Genomic DNA, 23,562 nt, shown 5'->3' with positions numbered 1-23,562 from the left:
GTAGTGACTCTGCAGGTATCTTGATCCTATGCAATCCATCTTTATTCTGGAATAAGTCCCACTAGATTTGTTTAGGCTAATTATACCCTGACTTTTGATCTAAAGATGATCAAGGTGGCTTACCATCAAATATTGCAAGGATAATTTAAAGCACACATATTCACAGAACCAAGAATCCACAATTCTCTGCCTGATTGATTTAGCAAACGTGCAAAGGATCGCAGGTAAACATGCATAGGATTGCAGCCATAGAGCCCAAGCCTATGCATGTATTCTAAGAAGTAGGTCTCATTATAGTCAATGGGGCTTACTCCCAGGTAAGCGTGGATAGGATTGTAGCCTTAATCTCTTCTTCCTCTCCTGTGTTCTGGGATTGAGTTCTAGTTTTAAAACAATTGTGGGACTGAGCCCTTGTACATACTGAGGTTTGTCCCTGAGGATCATTGTGGAAAGAAGAGGTTAGGATTAAGCCACAGTTTTTAAGGGAGGTCAGTTGTTAAAGGATTTGGAAATTAGTAATAATTGGTGCAGTTTGTGAAGATTTGATTTTGTGGTAACAAAAAGATCTTTATGTGAATCTCTTAGTGTATGTGGTTAGTCCTTTTTACTCTTGTTAGTCACACTTCTCTTTTCCTGAATAGGATTCCTGTTTTTGTAGATGGGAAGGGACTTCTGCTGGTTCAGAGTGTCTGCCTCTTGATCTGCCTGTATTCCAAGCCAAAATTGGTTTCCACCCCAAGGGCAAAGACAAGCAGAGAGAAAAAGTACACTGTAGCACTAGCCAAAAGTCTAAGGGCCCAATCCTATTTAACTTTCCAGTGTCAGTGCAGTCACAGTTCAGCCCTGAAGAAAGGGAGCAAATGTTCCCTTACCTAGAGGAGGCCTCCGTAACTGCTCCACCTACTGCAGAATGCAACACATGCCTCATTGGCACAGATGCACCAGCAATGGAAAATTGGAAGGATTTGGCCTTAAGAGGACTGGAGCTAAGTTCTGACTGAGTCCAATCGAAAACAGACAGAGGAAGAGTTAAACAATTTAATAAAAGGGGACTTGCCTAATATATGGATGGAAAGATAGATAAGCAAGTTTGAGAAATGTCATGGGTGTTGGCTGTGCTTAGTTGTGAAAGTTACAACTGAAGGTACAAACAAGTGATTACAAGCAGACCTTAAAGCAACATAAAATTCCATTACATCTCCAAATTCCCCTAACTGTACTTGCTCCAGTATCAGTTTGTAGAGTCCATTACGCCCCTCTGACCCTCAAGGAGGCAGGTGAAAATGTGACCATATTACAGATGTTTTCTCTGAGAGGTGCAAAATGAGAGGCAAGCAGGATAGTAAATTAACAGCCCAATCCTGAGCTCCCGTGGTGCGCAGTTTCAGCAGCACCGAAAACGGCTGCCGCCGCATCCTTCATGCCATGGGCTACCGCAGGTGGCATCTAAGGAGAAGGGGACTTTTGTCCCCTTTTACCCTGCAATGGGGCTACTCAATTCACCCCTGACCAAAAGGTCAGTGGTGAGGTAAAGGCATTCATGTAGGGCGCCAAGCCCCACACAAACAGACAGGATCTGGTGTAGCTGAGCTCCACCGGTCCCACCTTCCTCCCCCCGGCACACCTCCAGCCTGCCCACTTCCCGCCTCCCCGGCACGCCTCCCCCCTCCCCTCCCTCCGCCCGCCTCCCCCCTCCCCGAAACACCGCCTTGTTCCACGCCCCTACTTTCCTTGCGGTGGCTCAGTGGTGCGTGCGACCGCTGAGCAGCAAAGGCTTAGCACATGCGTGGCGCTAGCCCAGCGCCGACCAGCGCTGGTATAGTACGGGCACTGGCCTGGCCTTAGGCCTCACAAATGTGCCTTACAGCATGTTTGCAACAGTGCGCACCGGCAGTAAGCTGGTGTGTCGAGCTCAGGATTGGGCTCTAAGGTTGCCGTTGCTGAGTATTAAGTCCACTATAGTCAGACCACTGAGTAAACATGATTAGAATGGGATTAACATTAGTTTTTTGAGTACTCAGAACACCAAATAACTAGTGCTGCAATTCTGTCAGAAAGATGCAAGAGGCGAAAATATCACTAAGTACCTTAGAGCATTTCAGAAGAAACAAATACAGTAATGAGAATTTCTCCCTATTAGCATTCTTTGAAGAAATGTTCAAACATTCATAGTTCAAGTCTCAAGAGACAAGATTTGTTTCTTGCAGACTTCCTGTTACAATTGCATTCCTTTGTCTTATTTCTTTTTTATTCTCTCAGTTAATATATTGGCATATTTTGCTTGTTGATGGTCTTTAATCAATAAATGTTACTCTGGTCTTAGGCTTGTCCCTGAACTTGCACTTACAAAATATCTGCCAGGCAGATGATGAAATGCAGGGCCAAACAAAATACCTTTTTATGTTCCGAGACAAATAGAGAATTATAGGAGTTGCGTCAAGCATCTTAATAAGTTACTTGGTGAAGGAAATAGTTGGTTGATGAAGAATTGTAGGGCTGGTCTTCTCACTGTGGCATGTGTTACTAGATCACAGGTTGCTAACTGCTCACCTGCTCACAAATGCATTGTGCCACATCTGTGTCCTGAAAAAAGAGGGGGAAATGGCTTGCTTCTTGTTTGCAAGAACAATTGTGCCTAGTGGTTAGTAAGGACAAGTGGTGACCGATTGTACCTAGTGGTTAGATAGGGGAAGTGGCTATTTACAGACCTGCCATAGGGTGAAGGAGGAAGTTGCCTATGATGTTAAACTGGGAGTGAAGGCTCAAAGCATTCTCCTCCTGGACATAGGAAAGGGTATTATACTACATCATATCATTGGTCCATCCAGCTCATGTGAAACTGACTGGCAGAGATGCTCTAGGGCAGTGATTTTCAACCTTTTTCATCTCACGGAACACTGACAAAGTACTAAAATTGTCAAGGCACACCATCAGCTTTTTGACAATTAACAAGGCATATCATGCTGTTGGTGGGGGGGGGGCTCACATCCCCATTGGCCCTATTAACAAATGACCCTTTGCCAAACTCTCGTGGCACACCTGCAGACCATTCACACCACACCGGTGTGCCATGGCACAGTGGTTGAAAAAGGCTGTTCTAGGGTATTTAAGGTTACCCCCAACCCTACCAGAAGATGTCAAGGACTGAACCTGGGACCTTCTACATTCAAACCAGGTATTCTGCCACTGAGCTATAACACACCCCTGGGTGCTGTGTCACCCTGGAAACCTCTGCTGTTCATTTTCCTAACGTAGGGATAAGTAGGATAGTGGGCGTCTTATGATTGCAACTGAACATAGTTGCTATCAACCTTTCTGTTTCCTTGTATTGTATGTGACCCCCTGATACAATGCCCATCCATGCTTCATATCCAAAGCTAGAAGCTTGCTTGTGTGACCCTGGGCAAACATTAGAGCCTTCAGGTAAAACTGGACAAGGAAAGAAATTCTCACAGGTACTTCTTGGCTGCAGGTTGATTGCAGAAACTCTGGAGAGTCGCTGCCAGTCTGCATAGGCAGTATTGAATTGGATGGACTAATGGTCTGAATGATGATATGATGATTCATATGATGATAATTATAATTAAACTTCCCAATAAGGTGTAGAAAGTGGTTAATAGGATTAAGCAGGCAAGTTACAAGTGTATGTGTTGTTGGTATTAATTATTTAGCTGTGATCTATACTGTTGAAACAAAGACAATACATGATGCACACTATACTCCAATAGCCACAGTTCTATAATACATTGTCTTTTTTTTACAACCTTGTACAGGGTACACCTGCTGAACATTGCTTGGCTTGATCCAAATTCAAAAAGTTGTGGCTTTTCATTTGCTCTTGTTTGTGTCTTTTAGGTACGTTGCCCAAGGAAAGCCACATTGGCTAAAGTTGTACCAACTCCAAATAATGGTTCTGCAGAATTGGTGCCTCTCCATCGAGACCAGGTAAGAAATTAGATATGGCCCTAATCACTGAGTAGCTTCCGTGGTTGGAAATCTCAGAAGCTATTTCACTTACTCCCCAGTAAGATGGATTGCAGCGTGTCACTGTTTTGACAACCAAGCACTTGAGGTGGGTGTCGTAAAACCACAGAAATACAGACTCTGCAGGCAGAACATGGTAGAGTGAGTGCAGGCAGTGTTTTTCGGGTGTCCTGGTTTTAAATGAACTTGAGCCTTTCATCTGCTTCAGGCATTTTTTTCTCCACTTTGTGAGTTGTAGAGCCTGTATCAGGATTTGAGCTGCTGCTTATGCCTTTTGTAAAATCTGCTGGACTTTTGAGGTTTCCAACTATCTCCAGTGCTTTATTTCTGTCTTACTTGATTGCAGTGATGGGGCTCTTGTATTGAATTGGTTTGCTATGAAGATGAATTTACTGGTAGAGCAGGGGATCTGACTGGATGTCTCCTGGGCCCTTCCAGTGTGATGGTAGAGTCTCTAAAATGGTCTCTTGCAGTGAAACCTCAAGTTATGTAACTTTCTACATTTTTAGGGGGAAGATGGACAGGAAGTCCTTTCCTTTGAATTTCAGAAAATCAAATATTTCTATGAGCTCAACGAGAAGAAGAAATTCCTTCCTGTGGCATTCCCTGTGGAGTACCCATTGCAATTTTACCAGAATGCTCGAGGCTACCAGGAGGACAAAGAGATCAAAACAGCAGAAAAGAAATACGGCACCAACAAGTAAGTGGAATAAAGTTGGGCAGGCTATTTAAGCACCACGTTAATGGTGAGCATCCCCAGGAATGAGAATACCTTTGATTGTTTGATGTCTTTTTTGGCAAGGTAGTTAGCATTCAAAGGTTAGTCGGCAGGGCTGTAAATTAAGCATGTTAATAACGTGACAGTGATTTAAATGCTATTTTGGGATGCAACAGCAATAACAGTATTGGCCATCCATGGTACAGTACTTACTGTAAGAAGTACCAGGTCATCTGTGAAGGGGTGGCCTTATCAGGTGGTTAATCAGCTATTCCAAGAGTTGCATGGGAATCAGAAACAGATTAATCTGGTAATGCTACTGTAACAAGCAGTTTTATTATGCAATCTTATGTATCAGTGAGATTTACTTCTGAGTAGACAAGGCTAGAATGAGGGCATAAATCTCCTGACCCATTTCTGGAATGTGAAAATCAACCACTAGTTCTGATCAATTTTGTAGATCTTTGCAGGATAAAGCAACCCTTCCCTAAACTGCTTGTTTTGCTGTGGCAGCAAAAAGCTTAATTATCTAGACATCACCTTTTCAGATCTCCTCCTTAGCCCAGATTGAGCAACTGCAGCATGTCCTCATATGCTTATGATTAAAGAGCAGGTATTCTAGGAGTGATGTCTGTCTTTTTAGGAAAAAAAAAAAAACCCCTATCTGAATTCAACATCTGCCCCAGATCTGTCTGGTATACCTTTTGGATTGTAACTAAATCCTAGAAGTGAGGATGAATACCCCAGGAATGAGCCAGCAAATGAAAGAAGATAATTCAGACACAACCTCCCAGCTCTGATCTGTTCTCTGATTGATTTCCCAACTCAGAAGGATTCTCTCTACAAGGGAGACAATCAAGTCTCAAAGTGCACACCAGGCTGTACATCTACCATTGCCTCTTCTCACTCAGATGCAGCAATCCTTCCTTTGTGGATGTTTCCCAACTTACACAAATCCTGTTACACATTCCTAGAATTATATGGTTATGGAGAAGGAAAGAACATTGTTTCATGTCCCCATTTTCCAGTCACCAGAAGATTGTATAGTAGTCTTACCTTTAAAACTCTCCTATGTCAAAATTACAACAGATCTATCGCGAAAGTCAGAAAAGATTAGAGTTCCTGCTCAGGTACAGAGCCCCCATCTTCCACCCGCTTAAAAGTGTAAATTTTCTCACATGAAACAAGATTTTAAAGTCTGCAGGGTGATAGCAGATCTATCAAGGAAGACAGAAGATACAGTGAAATACGGTTTCTCTGTAAACCGCTTTGTGAATTTTTAGTTGAAAAGCGGTATATAAATACTGTTAATAATAATAAATAATAATTAATAATACCATAGCTATAGGGGCTCTATTAGCAAGCAGCGGAACAGAACAGATGTCATAATTGTCTTATCCAACAAAGAAGGACACTTTCATTCCCTTTGATGTGAGAACTATACCAGCAAGTAGCTACAGTGGTGATTCTTGTTCCTCCACCTCTTGATTCAGTAGCTGATTCAATTTGACACTAGAAATTTTAGGAACACTTCTTGTTAGATGGTCCCTTGCTCCTTACAGCTCTATTATGAAGGGAATTATTTTATATGAGATGGTTGTTGTGCTTCTTTTCAACCCTTCCCCCCACCCCCAAACAAAGCTTTCTGAACATTCAGGTCCATCCCTTCAGTGGAAAAAGGAAGCTGGTGGTATTATATGGAGGAAATAAAACCTTCAGCATCTTTGGGGTTGTAACCAGGGGAGGATGGCACAGCAGAAAGTGAATGTCAAAATGAACAAAAGGTTCTGCTTTTCATACAGGGCGGAGATGGTGGTTCCAGAGTTCCTTGAACTCTTCAAAGAAAGAGCAACAGCCCCTTTCTTCGTCTTTCAGGTAAAAACCAAGTGTGTGGAAATGTGCAAAACCAACTCCCCCCCCCCTTTTTGAGTCATTTTGTTAACCTCCCCAAATTCACAGATGGAATCAGCCTTCCATTAAATTAGTCTCCTTCCAGAACACTGTTCATTGTGTTCTTCCTTGCAATTCCTTGAATTCCTTGCAATTCTTCCTTGCACTGTGGCAGGATAGCATGTGCTTCAATGTTGTTCAAACAGTATCAGGAGGGAATCTGGGAAATCAGCTAGTCCCATTTTGTCTCCAAGTTGAGGCAGGCGTACCAGCTCCTTAGGTTATTAGAGTTTCTGGCTCATCTTGTTAATAGTCTTGTCCATAGTCCGTTATCAAACAAAATGCATGAATAGGAATCTATGATTAAATGTGTAATTCTTGACCATGCACAGATGTTAGCAAACTAAGCGTTTAAAGCAGGTGACTCATCTGTACTTACCAAAACTGTTGTAGTTATACATTTGGTTTTCATGAGGGATACCAAAGTAGTCTTGTTATATTGTGAAATGCAGGTCAATGTATTGTTTTGTTGGCTTACCTTGTTAATGTCTACCATTGGCCAATAACCCCCTGTTCTGTTCAAACTGTCTTGGGCTGGATGCAGTTTTTGGTAATTTTCCCCCTTTCCTCTCCAACCCTTTGTGCCATCTACATGTCATCTTGAGTCTGAGGGGCCTCCTAGACTTCAGGAGCAGATTCAGGGGACTGAAGAGGGATGGGGAGAAAGCTGAAATATTACTCTCCTCCTCTTGCATGAGCACAAGGCAGTGCATGTGGGTTTAGCTATAACAATTTCCCAGTTTTTTATGACCCCTTTGCTTATAGGTCTGTGCTTTCATGCATTGCCTTTCATATTCTTAGAGGTGAGAGTGTGTAATGAAGGGAGAAAAGGTTACTGCTCACAGGCAACCCAATCCTGAACTGCCCAGCACATGGGGCTGCCGCGGCACCAAAATGACTACCCCGGCATTCTGAGTGCGCTGCATTGTCAATGCAGTTCCTTATTTTTTCTTGCTTTCGCTACCCAATCAATGAGGCTAAGTAGAAGCTTGAACATTCATGATTAGCAGTTGGATGACCTCCAAGAATACAATTAGCAAACTCACAAATGAAAAAAGCTATCAAATCTAGATCCTCACTTTGGACACTGAGCTTGCATGGAATTCTGAGATGACTCGCTTCAAGAGAATGGCCATTTGGTTATTAGTTGATACTGTCACTTACCCAAAGAGGTAACGCAATAAATCAAAAGCCTCTGATTATTTTGGGACTTTTGTCTTGCTTCTCCAAATTCTAACATAAAAACAAGTTAAGGGGCTTTTGATGAACAACAGTGCAGTTGATGAGAGTCAGGCTGGCAGTCAAATCTTTAGTCTGATGGATATATGGTTAATATTTCTTCATACTGCCAAGTCAAATAGTTAACACAAATGAATTAAACTACTTAAACCATGAGATAGCCCTACACAGATATACTCCACCCCACTGATTGTTTGGCAGTGTCAGCCTGACTAATTCATTCCAGTGATCCATGCAGGTAGACTGTATAGAAACTTACTATTTGTCACAATTATCTATGAGTTGGTTTCTGTCACAGAACGGCATTTCAATCAATTGGTTCGATTGCTCTGTGTCTTTTCTTTTGTTCCTCGCTGTCCAATTGTCATTAATTCCAATTCTTTCTCCCCTTGCTGCTCCCTGACATTATCTGTGCTTTCCTTCACTTGTTATACTCTATAACCACATAATGGTAGGCATTGCTCTTTTCAGGGGCACTGTTCTCCATCTTCTGCCCTTTAACCCTCTACTTATTTTTACATGTCCAGGATAATAAGCAGAAATTGAGACTTTCGTTATCAGGTTTACGTGGTCTGTATACCCTCTGCCATCATCCTACCTCTTAGCTTCAAAGCACCACCTTATGCTGTTTTGTGTTTGTATGGAACATTTCAGACAAGAATCCCCAAACATACAGCCTATGGGTGATACCAACACACTTTTATCAAGCCAAAGACACTATGATTACATGCTGACCTCCTTTACACACTCCTTTTGTTCTCTCTACATCCTTGCCTTCCTCTTCCTGGTGGGTGAAGTGATGGCTGGGCTGAGTTAAGTCACTCTTGCTTAAGAGCCCAGCTAAAAGAGGGACATGGCAAACAGCCTCACAGCTGCAAATATTTTTCTCCTATTGTGAAAATTATTGGAATTATATACTCGTTTTTCAGGTGTAACCTTGTTATACATGGATTTGACTCAACATGACTGGCCACTGCAAATAAGAAGGAATGTGCTGAGAAGGGGAAAAATCCCTAGAGAAGGGGAAAAATGCATCCCTTTAAAATCATAGTTTTAAAAACTGCTTTTCTTACTTTTGTAGAGAGTGTCATGCAAGGGATTGCAGGTATAACCTAATTATCCACAGATTCCACAAATTTTTCTATCTCAAGGACCCTTTAGAAGGACCCTTTAAATTAAAGGAAAACAGTTTAACCATAGCCTTGTTAATGCAAGAGAGGGCAGCCTGGCTGATTCTCTCTCTAAGGCAAAGTGACCCCTCCCTTCCCCCCCAACCACATGAAAGAAAGATCACTTTGCTCTGGGTGAAGGGAGGGGTCCCTGGCTTGCCTGGAGAGAGACTGATTGATGGATTGTCTGCCTAATGACTCTGTCTTAACATTACAAAGGTCAGCAAGCCTGTTTTTAAATAACTGGAACAAAGGGAGGGTTTTTAAAATTGATTTTGCTTTAATGTGATTTTTGCCATCCACCTGAGTTCTGGAAACAGGAACTCTTTTGAATAATGAAACTCAACCTGTATAGTAGTTGGCAACCTTCAGTCTCGAAAGACTATGGTATCGCGCTCTGAAAGGTGGTTCTGGCACAGCGTCTAGTGTGGCTGAAAAGGCCAATTCGGGAGTGACAATCCCTTCTACACCGGGAGCAAGTGCAGTCTGTCCCTGGTCTGTCTCCCTGGATATGGGCCTTCCTTCTTTGCCTCTTAGCCTCAGACTGTTGGCCAAGTGTCTCTTCAAACTGGGAAAGGCCATGTTGCACAGCCTGCCTCCAAGCGGGCCGCTCAGAGGCCAGGGTTTCCCACTTGTTGAGGTCCACTCCTAAGGCCTTCAGATCCCTCTTGCAGATGTCCTTGTATCGCAGCTGTGGTCTACCTGTAGGGCGCTTTCCTTGCACGAGTTCTCCATAGAGGAGATCCTTTGGGATCCGGCCATCATCCATTCTCACGACATGACCGAGCCAACGCAGGCGTCTTTGTTTCAGTAGTGCATACATTTCAACCTGTATATATTTCCTATAACTGACCCACTGCGACCCACCATAAGAGCAAGCATGAGTGATGTGTCCCTGCAGCTGAAGGTTAGGGGGGCCCTGGTTTCAGGTGCTTAAAATGTTTCACACACTTTGGGGAGGATTCGAAGAGCTGCTTATGCCTGCACAGGGAACTTGCTTTTGAGCACTTTCACCACAACTCACTAAGTGGTTTGGATAAGCCACACTCTCATCTTTTCTCAGTTGAGTATCTGACCCTTGTTTAAAAACTGGAGCGGGTAATACACATATTTCATACCCCAACTACAGGTGGAGCCTATTTATCCACGTGAGTTCAGCACATGACTCAGCACATGTTGTGCTAAATTTCATAGAGTTAAGCAAAGACGCTGCAGCCTGACACTTGGGGCTGGAAGGAAACCTAAGGCAGCTGTTAGCAATCCCCTTCCCTCCGCCTCCCCCGCTCCTTACTCAGCTTTCACTGTTGCCAGCTGTCCCCGCTTCTTTCACAGGTGGGATGCTGAGCTTTTAAGAGTCCAGTCCCATGCATTTTTACTCAAAAGTCCCGTTCCAGTCAATGGGGCTTACTCCCAGGAAAGTGTGGAGAGGATTGTGGCCTAAATCTCATGCTTTGCTTGCTGGGAAGGCTTGCTTGCTGGGCTGTTTTCTTTCCGTAGCTCTGGCTACAGAGGTTTTCCACCTCCCCCTTCACCTCTTCAACCTCAGGTGGCTCAGGGGCTCCAGGAGTGTTACTGTTCCTTTGCAAGCGGAACCTCTTCCATGGCTCCAGGGCTATTTCCCTGCCTGGGCAAGGCGGAGCCTTTTTGCAGTGTTTTGGGCTGCCTGGAAATGGAGCAAGACACCAGCACAGGGCAAAGGAGGCAAAGGTGTGTGTGACTTTCGGTTCCCCCACCCCATTTTCATCGAGAGAAATCCACAGATAAAAAATCCGTGGATAAATAAGCTGCACCTGTACTTCTGAAAATCAACTCTGCTCCAAAAGCAGCATTTTATGCTGCATGAAGAGCTACTGTTCAAGAAAAACAAACCTGAAACCTTCTTAAATTAATGGAATTAGTGAGTTGATTCTTTAGTTCAGGGCTTTTCAAACTGCGATGCCCCAGCCTGTGGGCCCTGGCCACTTTCTTCTTAAGGGGCAGGGGCAGCCTAGAGACAGGGAGGAGGCAGCGGTGCAATCCCCAGGATCGTACTGCTCAGGGATCGCACCACGCGATTGCTCCACTTTCACTTCTGAAGCTGCAGGGAGCCCTGCAGAAAGTCGCACAGGGCTCCCCGCACCCCCGGGAGGCTGCGGGAGGCTCAGGTACATGCAGTCAAGTCCATACAGCCCTCCTGGGGATCGCGCTGCTGCCTCCCCCCCACTGCCTTCTCCCTCCCCCGCAAGAAGTTAGAGCGGCTCAAACTCTCCAAGAGAGTTTGAAAACCGCTGCTTTAGTTCCTAGGCACTATCTTCCTGTAAGTTTAAGCCAATATTTGCCCATATTGCAGAAGCAAGGCTGAGGATGAGAGAGGGGACTTGCCTAGTCCCCAATTTTTTCAACTTTGCTACAAAGTGGTATATAAATATTCTTAATAACAGTGTGTTTATGATTGCCTACAGGTTTTTAGCCACTATGCTGCTATACCAGTTCTTAGATCTAGCCTTAAATGTGGCTGTACCTTTGAGGATCCCAAAAACAGACCTGGTGTTCATGCTAAAGTACTTTGTTTCTGCTTCCCACAGGTGTTCTGTGTAGGACTGTGGTGCTTGGATGAATACTGGTATTACAGCGTCTTCACCCTAAGCATGCTGGTAGCTTTTGAGGCTTCTCTTGTCCAGCAGCAAATGAGAAACATGTCAGAGATCCGAAAAATGGGCAACAAACCCTACATGATCCAGGTAAGCAAAGACAGATGATGATGAGATGTTAGGACCTTGGCAGGGCCATTTTAGCCTTTCTTGCCAAACAGAAGACATTCTGAAGTACCTGGATTCCAGAATGCTGTTGCTTGCAATGATTCTGTCAGTAGAGAGCTGGTTACTAGGGAGAGAAAAGGGGGGAGTAGAGATAGCTGAAGGAGGAGAAGAGCATCCATGAGAAAGATGTTGAGTCCATATTGAGGGAGAATCTGCACTGCTGACAGGATTTCGGGGGTAGTGTTGCCAGATTGGAGGTAGGGGATTAACTAGTTAGTCAAGTCCATCACTTTGGCTTGATGGGCTCCCTGTTACCACAACTCCAGGCCCATGAAGATGCTTTCCTTGAAGCATTCCCCATACTGATATTGTGGATTTTCCCCATGCACACTGACCCTGTAGATCCATCAGGCTTGTGAGAACAAGCATCACCTATCTAACCCCATTGTTAGGGTCCACTACTGAGGTCAGGTGGCTTGGGTAGCAGATTGGCAGGGAGTGCCCACTTGTATCATTCACCACTTTAACTGATCTTCAGCCTGCCCCCCTTACCTTCCCACCTTATATATTACTCTCAGTCAGTTGTCTTCGTTTGCTGTCGGTGTTGTAATTACATAGCTAAGTTTGGTTGTGCACCATTATGATGTGCTCCTGCTCACTGCTGTGACATAGAGATTCAGCTGATTTGCAGGAGCTGTAGGGACCCACTGATTCCCTTGCTAATGAGTTGTGTGAATTCCATATCTGTCCTTGTGTGTAAAGCAGAGAAATAGATGTGCAAGTCAGTTGGGATATAATGTAGGCTTCCTTATACTAACCCTGAGGCCAGGTCTACACATGTAGCAGAGTGAAGCGGTTGAGTCCTAAGGTGGCAACATTTTGGACTCACTCCCTCTATAGAAGTGTGTTACAGAACATTCTATGTTCTGATATTAGAAAACTGAGACTACACTGGGCTACAGTCTTTTTTTATGTGCTAGTTTGTTAGTTACTAGGAGTGTTGTTGGTTTCTTTTAATATGAAGGAAAATAACCTTTCCACCATCATTATCCTCAACACCTAGCCAAAAAAGTAGATGTCTTAGTTACTACCTCCTCCTCCCACTTCTCTATTTCGATCTTCAGCAGTGTCATTGGAAGAGGTAAGCACCTTCATCCTCTTCTTGCACTCCCAAGAGAGCACATGAGATGAGGATGGGGTAGGGGGTCAAAGCAAGTAGCAAACAGGCATAAGGTGCAAGACTCCCCCTGCTGGTGTGCCACCTTCCCCAGCCTACCACTTAAAGCAGCTACATCTGCTGGTTTTATGGATCAACTGACCCTGCTGCATGTATAAGTTAAACCTCAGCTGCCAAAGTATGGGTACTAACTTACTTTTGAACCTATAATGGTTGTTTCGTCCTGCATTAAGGATTCCTTTCTGTAGAGTTGGCCTATTGGCATCTGTGTTGGGATGTGGGGTGAGAAACTTTGAATATGGGCTGCTTCTCCGGTGTGTCTCATAGTATCTGAAGTACCACTCCTCTATTTCTTGTAATTTTGGCAGGTTTACAGAAACAGGAAGTGGCGACCAATTTCCAGTGATGAAATAATTCCAGGAGACATCGTATCAGTAGGTAACGGAGCTTGTTTATTCATTGCCATTGGATGTTATAAAATTGCCTAAAGGTGCAATCCTACCCTGCACTGGAACAGGCAAGCCAAGAGGCTTGCGCTGTATGCAGCGCAGGATAGGGACCCAAGGCTGCTCAACCAGAGGCAAGGGCAAGGGGCGCTGGGTAAGGCGCTCTGGCCCCAATGGGTACCCTTGGACTTGTGCCACCTCCTGAGTTGGGTTGGGATTCGGTATAACTGCCGGATCCCAGCCCCACCTCCTGCTCTCCACCCACCCACCCCCAGGGTCGCCCTCCCCAGCCCAGGAACACCTCCCTCCTCCCCACCCCAGAACCTTGTATCGGCCCAGCTGGGTCGACACAAGGCTCACGGAGTAAACCACCACAAAGGCTGAATTCAACCTCTGTGCGCCGACACAGCTTACTCCTGAGGAGGCGCATACGTGCTTTATGGCCAACTCATTCTCAGGATTGCGACCTAATTGCTGTTACTTGTGGCAGATTGACACTCCAGCCTTGGCCACTTCCTGTCTTCAAATGTCCCTAAGTATCAGTAGAACTGCCTAGTGCTGACTTGAGGGTCTGGGAAGGAGGGAGTCTGTGGGTTGCTGTGGGGCCAAATCTCCACACTTGAAGCAGCCTGGCTTGGGTAGGAAGCTCTACAATTTAAGAGTTTAACCTCTTTATGTGAAATATTTTTAAGGCAAAGGCAGGAGCTCCTGCATCTCATATAGCAAAAATGATGCATTTTGCATCATTTATTATTATTATTATTATTATTATTATTTCTTCTTCTTCTTCTTCTTCTTCTTCTTCTTCTTGTGGATTGTCCTTCCTTGCTAGATCATAAAAGAGAGTATGGAACTTGCCATGTATTTTGAGGTCACTGTGGGAGGAAACTTGGAAAAATAGAATCCTTACGATGCAGATTGACTTCTAGTCTTGTCAGTCAGCCATTTGGTCCACACAGCTGGTAGTATGACTAAATTAGTGAACATTCATCCTCCTCCTGGCCCAGTTAAGACAAACTGGAACAGTAGGTGTGGGGTGAAGGGTAAAGAAGAGCTCATGAGTTCCTTTGCTGCTTCCTCGCCTTTCAGAGCTCCTAGACCCTAGTGAGAGCCGCACCTTCCCAGAAACCCTTTCTGATAATTTCCCCCTCACTTCCAGGCCGATCTCCCCATGAGAACCTTGTACCATGCGACGTGCTGCTGCTGCGGGGAAGATGCATTGTAGATGAAGCTATGCTGACTGGAGAGTCAGTGCCTCAGATGAAGGTTTGCCTGGAGGTCACTCCTATCTGGTCACCTGTTCTTTAGCTGGGTGCTCTGGGCTTACCAAACTGCAACAGTGTCCTTGGCTCTGACCCAGAAGGAAAAACAGGCAGGATAAAGGTGAAAGGAAAAATGTGTATAGGCTTGATGAATAGAGAAGGGGACGTTATTTCAGGCTTAGGGAACTACCTGTGTTGTACAGTACCTCTAAGAAGTCGTTTGCTTTGAGTGGGGCAGGACTAGTGGAGCTCAGCTTCACTGGATCCTGAGCTCCTTGTTGGTCCTCATGGCCCAACACGGGACTCCTTGATTCTGCACCAGCTTAAGAGCCACCGCAGAATCAAGTACCCCCCTCAGGGGCTACTTCCCTTTACCCTGGGGAAGGGGATAAAAGTCCCCTGCTCCCAAGGAGCCATCACTGGCTGCCCGGCATGCATTGGATGCCGCGGTAGCCATTTTGTCGTCATTGCAGCCTCACTTGCCAGGCAGTTCAGGATTGGGCTGTCAATCAGCTGTTAGCTAAATGGCTAGCTCTGCTAAATGGAAGCTCTGCCTCCATATTTAGAGGCAGCCTGTCTCAGAGAGTTGCATATAAGGAGTGGCCATCACTATCATATCCTACTTGGAGTTTGCAGGGATAGCTGGATGACTGGCTTCTGCTACAAATAGTGTGTCTGCAAGAGGCACCTTTGATGTGATCCAGCAGGACTCTTTCTATGTTGTACAGTACCTCTAAGAAGCAGTTTGCTTTGAGTTAACTGTGGCTGAGCCTTAACTCTGCTGGTTCCTGTTTTAAGTTAATGAAATGAAAGACAAGGCAGAGCTTTGTCTCTGGCATCAAGGATTGGATCACTGTGGGAGTGCTGGATGCCTTTCCCCACCTCCACCACATTCTTTAAACTAGATTTCTTTGGCTCCTCAAACAGAAGTGGAAAGAGAAATTGTCTAGTTTTATGCCGAGAAGTAACTTTTGTCTTTAAAACAAAAGAGTGGTGATGCTGTTTCCCCTTTGGATGGCAACTTTTGTGTGTCTGCACTGGGAAGAATTCCTTAAACATTGCTTTTCATGCCATCTCAGGCCTAGTTCTCACCCAGGCAGTAAGCCTGGTCTGTACTATTTCAGACTCCATGTTAGGGCTTCCATGACTGAGACCCAAATCCTAACCAACTTTCCAGCACTGGCATAGCTGTGCCAGTGGGACATGTGCTTCATCTTGCAGTTGGGGGGCACTCACAGAGGCCTCCTCAAAGTAAGGGAATGCTTGTTCCCTTTCCTCAGAGCTGCATTGCTCTTATGTAAGTGCTGGAAAGTGGATTAGGATTGCGCCCTGAATGTCTTTTCATAAAAGGGGGGGGGGGATTCTAGCATGTAGAAATCTCTGTGTTGGGTATAAGAGTTCTTATCTGGTCTTCTCCCTGCCATAGTAGCAAGATAGGTGTATACATTTGAGAGAGCATTCCATTAGCTGAGTCCTCACTTGCAGCATGAAGTGTCCCAGTCCAGACTCAGGTTTACAACCTAATTGTGTACCTCAGTTGTGACAACTTCAAGAAGACCTGAACATAAGAACAGCCCCACTGGATCAGGCCATAGGTCCATCTAGTCCAGCTTCCTGTATCTCACAGCGGCCCACCAAATGCCCCAGGGAGCACACCAGATAACAAGAGACCTGCATCCTGGTGCCCTCCCTTGCATCTGGTATTCTGACATAGCCCATTTCTAAAATCAGGAGGTTGTACATGCACATCATGGCTTGTACCCCGTAATGGATTTTTCCTCCAGAAACTTGTCCAATCCCCTTTTAAAGGCATCCAGGCCAGTTGCCATCACCACATCCTGTGGCAAAGAGTTCCACAGACCAACCACATGCTGAGTAAAGAAATATTTTCTTTTGTCTGTTCTAACTCTCCCAACACTCAATTTTAGTGGATGTGCCCTGGTTCTGGTGTTATGTGAGAGTGTAAAGAGCATCTCCCTATCCACTCTGTCCATCCCCTGCATAATTTTATACCTGCATAACCTTAATACCTTCTAAACCCATTTTGTGAAGCAGGACTACCATCCTAGTGCCGTATTTCAGAGATTCAGATCCTCAGTGTGGCCATCAACCATCAAATTGTGCTCCTCTCATAACCTACTGATTTCTCCTCCTGTCCCCACTGTTTTTTATATCCTCAGGCAGTTAGCTTGATCTTATAAAAAAATAAAGACAAAATGATCTGCAGTGGGTCCTCTTTATCCACGGATTTGAAACCCACATCTGAGGACCCACAGAGACCTCCCAGATATGAGCAGAGGTCGTATCTGGGAGTCTTCTGAGTCACATGGAGGCCACGCATGGTCTCCCCATGACTCAGAATGCCTGCTGGAACCTTTGTGGTTTTCAGCATCTGCAGGGGTTCTGTAGTTAAAAGACCAACAAGACACAACCATGCTACACCACTCCCCCATCATCTTCTGTCTAAAAACTGTCTAAAGGCAATCCAAATGTAAATCTCCTGCAATACATCCATAGATACTTAGGTTCAGGGTAGACACCAGGGGAAGCTCAATTTTTATACTGCTGCCTCTGCCTGGAGGGAAAAACCCATACTCTACCATTCACATAGTCCAAAGTGGAGACTTTTCCAGATGAGTAGCTCATGAAGTGGCCTGAATTGCACTCCCTACAGCTGTCGAACCAGACCCAGACTTTTAAAAAGTGAGAATTTGAGAAAATCTAATGACTTTAGAACCCCTTGTGCTTCACATGTGCACAAGTCTTCTCTTTTGTGTGGGCAAGAATGCAGATAGCTGCAGAATAGCACACTGAGGTCCTGTGTTTTTGCTTGATGGCAGAATAATTGGGACCATCATTTGCCAGCTAGTATTGAGGACCAATTGCTCCTTTCTCTAATTGAGATCTCTCTTGCAGGAACCAGTTGAGGAGCTGGACCCAGAGCATGTTCTCGATATGGAGGCAGATTCCAGATTGCATGTCATTTTCGGGGGAACAAAAGTAGTGCAGCATATCCCACCTCAGAAAGCCAGCGCAGGCTTGAAACGTATGTACCTGCCTGGCTAGCCTGAATCTGTTGTGAAGGAGTCTCAAATGTTGAAAGTTCTTTTTGCAGTCTGCTGTGGAATTGAGGCTTCATTATCCACTGAATAGCTCGTAGATACTTGATTGCTAATCTTGAGTTTGGCACGTGCAGTTTAAGTATGGGGAGGAAAGGATGACTGAGGCTTGGCGAGATTTGTATGCCTGGCCTCTGCAAAAATGACTCTCCTTTTAAATTCTCCACTCAGAATTTCTTGGATATGGGAAAGTCTTGTGAATCCACCGTTTTCCCCATATTTGAGAGCTTATTCATGGTGCAGAATTTAAGGGTGTCATTTGACAATGTTTTTATGATACATACCTATTTGGAAACTCAGACTATGAAGGCAAGTGGATGCAGAAAGCGCCTTGTTGATGGAAAGGTTGGCTTATGTTGCAAAAGTAGAAGAAACCAGTTTCCAAAAGAATCAACATGGTTTATAACAGTAGTCAGCCTCACATGGCAGGGGTCTGAGGTGGGGAAAATGGTATAGACCAAAGACCACTTTTTGGATCATTTTTGTAAAATTTACAATAGTTTCCTTAGAACTCTCAGCACAGTAATGAGATAACTTTTGCCTTCCAGAATTGTATAGTAGTATTTTAGTCCCTTTGGTCAGTATGATAGTAACAGTATGTAAAATTCAGTATGCTGGTGGCTCCCTTTTGACATTTGTTCCCCTACGTCAGAGCTGCATTGCGGCTACATCAGGGCTGGAAAGTTGGAAAGAACTGGGCCGTTAGTTTCATATAGTTCATGCTGGCTGAAGCATCCCCCCGCGCCCCCCCCAAAAGAGAACCAAAACCTTGATGCAGTACTGTGTAGAACTTAACACCTTTGTTCTCCTTTTTTTAGCTGTTGATAATGGATGTGTCGCCTACGTTCTGAGGACAGGCTTCAATACATCTCAGGTAAGGGCCATTTTTGTAAGGCAAGACAGCAAGAAATATACAGTCATGCACAGGGTTTCCATTCCAGAACCCCCACGTAGATACATGAATACGTGAATCCACAGATAGGGATGCCTCCAGAGCGTCTTCTGAGCCCAGCAGAGGCTGCCCATGGCCTCTGCAGGCTCAGAATGACTGTAAAAGAGAAAAAAAAAGTCACTTCCGGTTTTTCTGTTTTATAGTCATTCTGAGCCTGGCAGAGACCATGGGTGGTCACACATGGCCTCTTCTAGGCTCAGAAGACCCTCTGGAGGCGAGAGGAACAGAGCTCCCCTCACCTCTGGAGGGGGTGCGGAGGGGGACCTGCAGATCTCTGATTCACGGCTAAGTGAAACTGCAGATACAGGATCCACAGATACAGGGGGCCCCTGTATGTTCGTATTTGTTTTCCTTTTCTGGCTGATTTGCTTAATTAGAGACCAAAGATTTATCTGATTAGTTAAGTCCTCTTTATGTGAAAACTTGTACCACCGCCTGGAACCTTTGATGATGATCTAGATCAGGAGTGCCCAAACCCCGGCCCTGGGGCCACTGGCGGCCCTCGAGGACTCCCAATCCAGCCCTCGGGGAACCCTCAGTCTCCAATGAGCCTCTGGCCCTTCGGAGATTTGCTGGAGCCTGCGCTTGCCTGATGCAACTGCTCTCAGCGTGATGGCCAATTGTTCGACCTCTCACATGAACTGTGGGACGAGGGCTCCTCCACTGCTTGCTGTGTCACATCTGTGATGCAGTAGCGGCAGCATAGGAAATGCTGGACTTTGTGCAAGGCCTTTTATAAACCTTGAGCTATTGCAAGACCTTCATTTATTCATTAATTTATGAAAATTTATTCAAATTTGAAATGTAAATTTTTTTTCCCCATCCCCCAACACAGTATCAGAGAGATGATGTGGTGTCCTCCTGCCAAAAAGTTTAGACACCCCTGATCTAGATGCTCTAAATAGGCAGGTGCCAAACACTGGCCTGCAGGCCAGATCTGGCGCCCATGACAGCCCTTCCCCTGCGTGGAAGGAGCTTGTGGTTCTACCGGGCAACCTCCTATCTGTGCTTACTATTGCCACCAAACCTAGCACCATCCAGCAGCTTCTGTGTTCCGTTGCCCCAACAGCCTTTGTGCCCAGGTTTCCAGGCAGATGCTGCTGGTTGGTGTGAAATTCGGGGGTGATAGGAGACACAGATAGGAAGCTGTGGAACAGTAAGTTCCATTCATGCTGGGGAAGTGAGACTGCTGCTCTAGATGCTCTTTTCCTTATTTCTACTCGAGTAAATAGTAAGTCAGATGAGTTAAGCGTTTAAAATAACTGATCTTGCAAACAAACCTTTAGGGAGGGAGCTTTGTTTGTACTGCTGCAAGGGGAGCAAAGTTAGCTTTTGGAACAGTGATTTTCAACCTTTTCCATCTCACGGCACACTGACAAGGCACTAAAATGGTCAAGGCACACCATCAGGTTTTTGACAATTGACAAGGCACACCATGCTGCCAGTGGGGGCTCACATCTCCCATTGGCCCTGTTAATAAATGACCTTCCACCAAATTCCTGTGGCACACCTGTGGACCACTTGCGGCACACCAGTGTGCCATGGCACAGTGGTTGGAAATGGCTGTTTTGGAAGAACAAGATGAACCTTTTCAGTTTCATTAACACTGTATTTTAATTATACAAAAAAAAAGTTTGTACTGAAAATTCCAGTCTAACGGTGTTGACTGACAGGGAACTGATAGTTGAAACCCTTAGGTTTTCTTAATGAAAACTGAAGAGTAGTGGAGGCAAAACTTGGTCATTGAAGAAGCCAATATGCTTAAAGTCCTGTTTCTGTTGCCTTCTCGTTTCTCTGAGCCTTGGAGCAAGGAATCTTCTCCTATGTTCTCTCTTCTCTTGACAAGGCCTCTGAAGTAGGTCATCACGGCCTCTCACTGGCGACTCTTGTTTTTTTTGCCACTCAGGGGAAGCTTCTGCGCACCATCCTCTTTGGTGTGAAGCGGGTGACAGCCAACAACTTGGAAACTTTCATTTTCATCCTCTTCCTACTTGTTTTTGCTGTTGCTGCTGCATCATATGTGTGGATCGAAGGTAGGTTTCATCTTTCTGAAACCCAGTGATGCCCTTCTAGAAGAGAAAATTGTATCACTGGAGACTGAGTTGGTGTTCCATGGAAGGGATGTACAGCTGAGTCATCCTTAAAGTTAAAGTGGGGATGGAATCTTTCATGGATTACATGACTGTGGATTGCTGTGGTATGTCTCTCACTCCATGCACAGATGTGCTTTTAGTCAAAACAGTAAAGGCAACATGCAGTATTAATGTATTTAGATTTAACCGTTCTGTTATGAAGGTTTGCGCTGGTTGACAACTTTTTATATCTTCTATACAACCCCACAGAGGATATAGTTATTGCCACCATTTTACAGGCGGGCATTGCATCTGTGATAGATCTCCTGGTAAGTCCACATTCTCCCTGCAGTCCAGGTTATAAAGCAATATTCCCCCAAACATCTGATACTTCTGATAGCTGAGGCATGCTCTCTTTTTTGGAAATATAATATAGAACATTTCACTACTGAAATGTTTCTCTATTATATTTCCAGGGTATTTCACACCTGAAAAAGTTTATTCAAAGAGTGTATTTCTGCCCAAGCTTTTTCTGGACTACCACCTCTGAGGACAGGTATTTCAGCTGCACCTCTCTACATTGGGAGTGCCTGAGTGATTCAGCAGCAGTATTCACCCCAAACAAAGGCTGATTAGAAGGGGCAAAGCCAGAACAGTGACTCATGCAGTGATGTGGCAGATGTTCTCCCCCTTGAGCAAATGCCTGGTGCTCTGTGCAGAAATAAAATTGCACAAATATGTATCTGCTCCTCTTTCCAAGGTACCAAGGACCCCAGCAGGAACCGTTATAAGCTCTTTCTGGAATGCACTTTAATCCTGACTTCAGTAGTCCCACCTGAGCTCCCCATTGAACTCTCCTTGGCTGTCAACACTTCGCTCATTGCTCTTGCCAAATTGTGTAAGTATCAAGCTTTGCTGAGAAATGAGATAGCGTCCTTTGGAATCTCAAGGTATAAAACTAATGGTGTTTTGTGTTTCCAGGAAGCATCCATATTTATTTTTACAGCTTAAAACTGCCCTTAAGAGTTCAGAGGAGTCCCCTAGATGTGGAGGTTTTGCAAAGATGGCCCAGCTTCATCTGGTGCACAGGGAATTGTTCAGCCCTTGCCAATTTCCTCCCAGCTCAGCCTCAGATCACATGTGAAGGGGGTTAAGTGTAATGCTGCATTCTTTTTCCTCCCCATACTCTTTCTTATAGGATCTTATTTTTGCTCTCATGCCTATTGGCAAGGTGCACAAATCTCTGTTGCCTCCACTTTTCCCAAGGGACATTGAGAGCCTCTCAGCCTGAGAGTTGTGTTCCAATATCCTTGGCAATCGAGTCACAGCTCCTAGTGCCTTCAGTCCTGCTGCCTGATCCCTCCTGTGACAAGCAAAATCGCCATGGCCACAAGCTTTGATCACAAGTGTGGGGTTGGGAGCCACAAGCAAAATCGCCATGGCCACAGGCTTTGATCACAGTGTGGGGTTGGGAGCCAGCCCCACATCAGGGTGGGGTGCTCCAGGTCCAGCCTATTCAAGAGACAGAGCAATAACTGAGCGTATGGACCTGCCTTCTGACTCAGCCCATTGGTCTGTCCACTCTGTATTGTCTATAGTAGCTAGCAGTGGCTATCCAGGAATTTAGATAGGGCTGGGGGAAAAACCACTAAGTGGAGATGCCTAGGACCTTCTGTATGGAAGTTGCCACCACCTAACCCCTTAGACTGGGTTGCAGGGTGAGATCAGGCATGAACCTTTGTCTCTCTTTGTGAAACCCTGTTTGTCCTGATAAAATCTGCCTTGTGCATTGAAGACGCTGTCTTCTGCTATTTTCATTTCTGGTGTAGCACTTATTTCCAAAAAGATGAGGGATCAACTATGGGGCTGTGATGGTGGGTTGAAACTACACTACACACCACAAGGAGAAGAGCTGAACCACAGGGACTTGCTAAGAGCAAGGATCTTCATCAGGGTATGGTTGTGGTGGTCCTGCATGCCCAGGGGAAGTTATCTCTAAGTTATTAGCCAACATGAGACTGTGGAGATGAGGTAGCGAGGGAGAAAATTGAACAAAAGAAATGAGACTGCTAGCATTGTACACTTACACATGTGCTGTTGTCTTTGTCTTGCAGATGTGTACTGCACAGAACCATTCCGTATTCCCTTTGCGGGCAAGGTCCAGATTTGCTGCTTTGACAAGACCGGCACCCTCACCAGTGACAGCCTGGTAGTGAGAGGTGTGGCTGGGCTCAGGTAGGTCTGGGGTGAGAGGATGGTGGGACATTCAGGAGGGAAGGCTCTTCCAAACCACCTTAGGCATGCTGCTTGCCCTCCAAGGCAATCCTCGTGCACGTGACCCTGCCTTTATGTGGTTTAAAAAAATTAAAAAAGAATCAAATTCTGTATCAAGATGAAACCGAGATTCTTCAGCCAGTATGTATTGGGCAGCCTTGCAGTTTTTCTTTCTTAGACAACTTGATTTATGTTAGTCCCAGGGAGGGGTAAGCGGCTAATAAAGTAATCAAATTATGGACTTCTGCCATTGGGAATCCAGTCCCCTCTCTAGGCTAAGAATATAAACCTCATTCCTCAATGAAGACTAGAATCATGACCTGTCCTTTTCCCCCTTCTTTTTGGTAATTGCTCATAGTGTTTTATCTTCGCAGCAGTAACATGCTGCTTTCTTCTCATTAATTCCTCTCTCATAATGATATTAGGCATTAAAACACATTTAGATTTTATTGAGCTGAAGTA

At 45.0% G+C, this 23,562-nt stretch overlaps 1 protein-coding gene across 2 annotated transcripts in view; it reads left to right on the top strand.

Moving 5' to 3' along the window:
- ATP13A1 (ATPase 13A1) overlaps positions 1 to 23,562 on the top strand; it is a 45,349-nt gene that overhangs the window by 1,099 nt on the left and 20,688 nt on the right. For both annotated transcript variants that reach the window (XM_066618549.1, XM_066618548.1), the window contains exons 2-12: positions 3,856 to 3,945; positions 4,494 to 4,684; positions 6,505 to 6,577; positions 11,625 to 11,780; positions 13,344 to 13,413; positions 14,581 to 14,687; positions 17,600 to 17,729; positions 18,621 to 18,676; positions 20,661 to 20,787; positions 21,587 to 21,724; positions 22,941 to 23,061. In XM_066618549.1, the coding sequence (XP_066474646.1) occupies positions 3,856 to 3,945; positions 4,494 to 4,684; positions 6,505 to 6,577; positions 11,625 to 11,780; positions 13,344 to 13,413; positions 14,581 to 14,687; positions 17,600 to 17,729; positions 18,621 to 18,676; positions 20,661 to 20,787; positions 21,587 to 21,724; positions 22,941 to 23,061 (1,259 nt within the window). The remainder of the gene's footprint in view (positions 1 to 3,855; positions 3,946 to 4,493; positions 4,685 to 6,504; positions 6,578 to 11,624; positions 11,781 to 13,343; positions 13,414 to 14,580; positions 14,688 to 17,599; positions 17,730 to 18,620; positions 18,677 to 20,660; positions 20,788 to 21,586; positions 21,725 to 22,940; positions 23,062 to 23,562) is intronic.

Source organism: Tiliqua scincoides, chromosome 2, assembly GCF_035046505.1.
Source record: "Tiliqua scincoides isolate rTilSci1 chromosome 2, rTilSci1.hap2, whole genome shotgun sequence".
NCBI lineage: Eukaryota > Metazoa > Chordata > Lepidosauria > Squamata > Scincidae > Tiliqua > Tiliqua scincoides.
This window is presented reverse-complemented; position numbering and strand designations above follow the sequence as displayed.